At 44.3% G+C, this 6,000-nt stretch overlaps 1 protein-coding gene across 2 annotated transcripts in view; it reads left to right on the top strand.

Annotated features, from left to right (window-relative positions):
• The window catches only part of CLEC19A (C-type lectin domain containing 19A), a 38,888-nt gene that overhangs the window by 15,399 nt on the left and 17,489 nt on the right, over positions 1-6,000 (top strand). For both annotated transcript variants that reach the window (XM_017874396.1, XM_017874397.1), the window contains exon 3: positions 3,633-3,726. In XM_017874396.1, the coding sequence (XP_017729885.1) occupies positions 3,633-3,726 (94 nt within the window). The remainder of the gene's footprint in view (positions 1-3,632; positions 3,727-6,000) is intronic.

The raw sequence follows: 6,000 nt of genomic DNA, 5'->3' as shown, positions 1-6,000 counted from the left end.
AGGAAGGAAGGAAGGAAGGAAGGAAGGAAGGAAGGAAGGAAGGAAGGAAGGAAGGAGTCAGGTGCAGTGTCTCATGCCTGTAATCCCAACCCTTTGGGAGGCTAAGATGGGAGAATTCTTTGAGTCCAGAAGTTCAAGACCTGTACAGGCAACACAGCAAGACCTGTTGCTACAAAAAAAAATTAGCCTGAGGTGGTGATGCACACCTGTAGTCCCAGCTACTCGGTAGTCTAAGGCGGGAGGATCATTTGAGCCCAGGAGGTTGAGGTTGCAGTGAGCCATGTTCACGCCACTGCACTTCAGTCTAGGTGACAGAGTGAGATCCTATCTCAAAAAAAAAAAAAAATAGAGAAGGGGTTCTTTATCTTAGTTTCCAAATGCATCTTGAATCCACACATCTCTTCCTCCAAAAGATGTGTTGAACAACCAGTGCATTTTCAGTGGGGCTGAGAAATATACTGAGACAGTCAGGTTCCAACCAGGAAAACCAGAACCACTACAGGTGTCTAAAACAGATAATACAGGCAAGTGCTGGAAGCTCAGAACTTAAAAGGGAGTAGTGAGGCAAACTAGAGACACATAGGAGCAGAAAGCCAATTCCATGCCTCAGTTGGAGGGCAGGCCAGTCCTATGGGTGCTGGAGCCACGGAGGAGAGGCAGCCTCTGCCAGAGACTCCCAAGCAGAGGGGGAAAGAAATACTCTAGTTTCTCCCTCCTACCCATCTGCCAATGACTCATAAGTGCCTTCCATTAACTGAAAGCCAGCTAACATGGAGCCCTACAAAAGGCATTCTTCAGGGATCAAATCTGCTGTGAGAGCACAGCACAGTACAGAGTTGGCACCTGTAAGGACAGAAGACATCAATTCTCAAAGAATTCCTAGCCTGTAGAGGAAAATGAGATATACGCAATAGAAAGTGAATGCAAAAGTGATTTCAAGTCAAGGCTTTTCTCTAAACAGCCCTCACTGAAATTGCAACCTCAATTGCATCAGAAGGACCTTGAACATGGAGAATCAAGCTAACTAGCCAGCCCCTGGGGGAAGAGGAACTTTGGGCTACAGGTGGTCAACCATTGGACAGAAGATATTCATGGAAGCTTTCCTGGAAGTACTGGTCCTGGATCAGGATCTTGAAAGATTGAGAAGCTTAGGGAATGAGGGCAGCAGATGTTCCAAATGAAGAAAGCTGTGGGGGACCATATGAGCATTGATTAGGGGCATTAGAGTCAGGCAGTTCCAGATTCTAGTCCCAGCTCCATCACTTCCTACCTGCACGATCTTGACCAAATCACTTAAACTCATAATGAAGGCAATGGGGTAAGGGATTAGGAATGGTTATGGGATAGATAACCAGGAGTATCTGCCCCAGTGCCTGTTTGCTGTGAGAATGAAATTAAAATTAGTTCATGCACATAAAACAAAACAAAAGAATTCTCAACTTGGAAATATCAATAATCACACTGATCTTTTAAAGTTGTGAGGCATTAAAGGTGATCATGCATCTAAAGTCTTTATACAGCTTTTGGATAACTCCATGCCCAGCAGTAGGAGTCATTATTATTTTTATTAATTACAATACATTATAATTCTGCCTCGAGGAGGCCAGTTTTTTTTTAACGTTCCATATCAGTTCATCTTTCTGAGAGTGAGCAAGGCTTGTCTCACTCTTCCTCTTTCCTTCCTCTCTTTTGCATTTCATTCCCCCCAAGAGTATATGTCAAGTAACTCCCTGCATGTGACTGGCTGGAGCACTGTGTTAAGACAAATTCTGAGTGCCAGAATTCTAAGCGTTTCTAATCTGGAATGAATTGGTAATCAATTCCACTTCACTAACACAAAACTAAAGAGAGTAAATATGGATGCTTTGATTTACTACCAATGCATCAAGAAAAAAGAAACCTTCTAATGGTGGGTATTTTAGATAAAGTGGCAGTCTTCAGAGAGCAGTCATTTGGAAGAAGCTGACGGGAGCAGATACACCTTATGGCAACATAAAGGGTACCTCAACATAGTCCTGTTTTGAAGTGAATTATTGAAGTTGATGAGATACATGTTGTTGGAACACAAAAGGTACATCAACATGGCCCTGTTTTGAAGTAAAGTATTAGCTCTATGGCTGGTTATTATCATTCTGTATTGACTTCTTTGACATACTAAAGTTCACCTTTTAGTGGCATGTGGAAGCCAATAGTGGGAATCATTTGTTCTGTGGGATCTGTCATCTGGATCTGTGAACGATTTGAGTGAAGTGTGCCTACCAGTTGTCCATTTGCTGTCACATCCCTTGCCTGTTCTTCTAACCTCTACAAACTACCTTTTTCAGGCTCGTTGATATGGGCCCTGGATGAGAAGTTGTCTTGGCTTTCCTTCAGCATCTTCAGTGCAGCAGCTCCAGGTTTTGTGTCCAGACATGGCTACAACCTAAGGAGAAAGGGCAGTGCTAGAAACTTGGGTCTTCTTCTCTGCATACCTCCCTCCTTTCATCATGGAGAAAAATATTTCCAGGATGTCCCCACAAACATTGCCTTAAATCTAACTGGCCATGCTTGGTCATATGGCCAGTGTTAGCTGCAAAGGGAGCTGGGAAAATAAAATTTGGCTTTTCTGGGTCATAATGAAGGCAATGGGGTAAGGGATTAGGAATGGTTATGGGATAGATAACCAGTAGTATCTGCCCCAGTGCCTGTTTGCTGTGAGAATGAAATTAAAATTAGTTCATGCACATAAAACACTCAGCACAGTACCTGGCATGAAGTCAATGCTCAAGAAACCTTTTAATGATAGGGTGAAAATAATTGTGTGTTCATTTCTCTGCCTCTCTGTTTATCAATCTGTCTATTCATCTATCCATCCATGTATTCATTCATCTAACCACCCATCCACCTATCCACCTACCCATTCATCCGTTTGTCTGTCTATCTATCCATTCATCCATCCATTCATTCATCAATCTATCCATCCATCTCTACTTCTTTGTTGTTTTTGGCAGTGGACTGTCACCAGGGTCCTCCACTGATTCCTTTGGATGGGAGAATTATTTGATAAGCTCTTTGAAATAGAGGATAAGAATCCTCCGAAAAGACACCCATGACTTCTAAGGATGGTAGGGGCTTGGTTTTGCTAAGTGGGCAATGCAAGTTGAAGCCTAGAACTGAGTTTCCCAGGAAAACAGAGATTTTGGAGATGGTATGTGAAAAAAGACTAGGAGAGAAGGGGATATATTATAAAAGGGCAGTGTAAGGAGGGTCTTTGAGAGAGAACAGTAATGACTGGTGGAAACTTTTATTTATTTATGTAATGTGTGCAATGCAATGTAAACTCCTTTCATTGTCTCTTCATGGTATCTTCAGTATAATCCACCTCATTTGCTAGTGTTTTTGAGACGGATTTAAATTTTAAGGGATGGGTAGCAGTACTGAGTCCTTCTTTGAACTGGCATAGGTCAAATGCAGAGATGCCCATGTAGGACCAGCCACATATGGGTGACTTAATGAAAAATGAAGGCCAAATTGGATTATATCATCTATTTACTTTGGTCCAGGAAGGTAAACAAGGATTGCTTTCAATTTTTGACTCTATTCTATGAAAAAAGGCAATGAGGAACTAGCTACTATGTTTCTTAAATTCACAGCTGGGAGGAGAATGTCTTTGTGTATGACCTCGTGAACAGCTGTGTTCCCGGCATCCCAGCTGACGTCTGGACAGGCCTTCATGATCATAGACAGGTGAGAAAGCAATGGCCATTGGGTCCCCTTGGAAGCTCCAACCAGGATTCTATTTTGATTTAATAAGCCTTTCACATCGGTGCCAGGTCACAGCTATGCACACAGCACACAGAGAGAAATCAGACACCAAGATGCCACAGTTAGAGCATGACAAATTTGTGAAAGACATTTAATGATGTCCTACTAAATGATGGGAACAGATAGCGTGGTCAAAGAAACCTGTTTGGCTAGGATTCTCTTTTAAAAAAAAAAGACGTTAGGCGGAACGTAGTGGCTCACACCTGTAATCCCAGCACTTTGGGAGGCCGAGGTGGGCAGATCAAGAGGTCAAGAGTTCAAGACCAGCCTGGCCAACATGGTGAAACCCTGCATCTACTAAAAATACAAAAATTAGCTGGACACGCAGTGGTGGGCTCCTGTAATCCCAGCTACTCAGGAGGCTGAGGCAGGAGAATTGCTTGAACCCAGGAGGCAGAGGTTGCAGTGAGCCAAGATCGTACCACTACACTCCAGCCTGGGTGACAGAGCAAGATTCCATCTTGGGGGAAAAAAAAAGACACTAAAACTTGATTAGATGTGCAAGAGATGTTGGAGGGGAAATATTTGTGAACGAAAAGGAAGAAGGAGGCATAAGTAGGCAGGGAAGGACATCGGACAATGCCGTGGGTCTAAGACATGTGAAAGGAGATCAGAGAGAAAGGAATGGGTAGGGAGAGCCTCAGATCACAGCACAGTGCTGAGAAAGTCTTGGCTAGGCCAGTGGGGAGTCCCCAAGCAAAGATGCCCAAGACATCCTGCGCTGGGCAGGAATGCGCCAGCACCATTACCCATGACATGCTGAGTCACTCACTGGGAACAGCCTGGAGGAAGCATTGTCTCACTGTGAATGCAATGGTAGCTCCAAAGAGGCAGAGGCATGTCCTTATCACAAACAAGGCAGTGAATCCAAGGTGGAAGGAGAGCTGCAGCTGTCCATCAACTCTGCTTTCTGCTGGTCCTCCTGAAGGTGATCTGGGCAATGTACTTCTGTGGCTGCCACAGCCTTCCTGGGTAAGAGATATTTAAGTTAGTGTCTAATGGGTAAATAGGAGTTAGCCAGAGATAGTATATTCCAGGTAAAGGGAACAGCATGGGTCAACATCCTAAGGAAGGGGAGGTCGTGGCACATTCAAGCAAGTTAACTAAGGAAGACCATTGTGGTTAGGGCACAGAGTGGGGTAGGGGTGGGTGTATAATAAGGCTGAAGAGAGTAGCTTGAACCAGATCTGTGCAATGTCATAGCAAACTCCACCTGGAGATTTTTGTCCTCAAACTTTTCCTGGGCAAACTGCATACTGAGTCTGTATTTTGCATGCATGCTTGTTGCCTTGCTCAGGGCACTATAGAGAATAAGGTTCCAGTGCCAGTTCATGTTCTGCCACTTACTGGCTGGTAGGTGACTTTATGCAAATTAAAAAAAAAAAAAAAAAAACCTCTCTGAGCCTCAGTTTTTGTGTCTGTAAAATGGGGATGAAAATAACAGTGCCTTGTGAAAAGAAAAACAAGTGAGCTAATGTATGTAAAGAGCTTACCGTGGTGCTTAGCATACTAAAAGAACTCATTAAGGATGATGAAAATTGCTGTTAAAGTAGCAGAAGTAACAGTGTGGTCAGGCCTAACATTTTTTGTTTTCTTGAGACGGAGTCTCGCTCTGTTGCCCAGCTGGAGTGCAGTGGCACAATCTCGGCTCACTGCAAGCTCCACCTCCTGTGTTCACGCCATTCTCCTGCCTCAGCCTCCCGAGTAGCTGGAACTACAGGCGCCTGCCACCAAGCCTGGCTAATTTTTTGTATTTTTAGTAGAGACGGGGTTTCACTATGTTAGCCAGGATGGTCTCAATCTTCTGACCTTGTGATCTGCCTGCCTCGGCCTCCCAAAGTGCTGAGATTACAGGAGTGAGTCACCGCACTCCTGTCTTTTTTCTTGAGAAAGGGTCTTGCTCTATTGCTGAGGCTGGAGAGCAGTGGTGCGATCACAGCTCACCACAACCTTGAACTCCTGGGCTAAAGCAATCCGCCCAACCTAGGCTCCAGAGTAGCTAGTACTACAGGCAGGAACCACCACACCTGGATTTTTTGTTTTAATTTTTGGTAGAGACAGGGTCCCGCTATGTTGCCCAGGATTGTCTCCAACTTCTGGCTCCAAGTAATCCTCCCACCTCAGCCTCACCAAGTCCTGAGATTACAGGCATAAGCCACCACGTCTGGTGATGTTTTAAATCAATAGACTTCAACT

This window comes from Rhinopithecus bieti, unplaced genomic scaffold (assembly GCF_001698545.2).
Source record: "Rhinopithecus bieti isolate Rb0 unplaced genomic scaffold, ASM169854v2 scaffold_9209, whole genome shotgun sequence".
NCBI classification, from domain to species: domain Eukaryota; kingdom Metazoa; phylum Chordata; class Mammalia; order Primates; family Cercopithecidae; genus Rhinopithecus; species Rhinopithecus bieti.
This window is presented reverse-complemented; position numbering and strand designations above follow the sequence as displayed.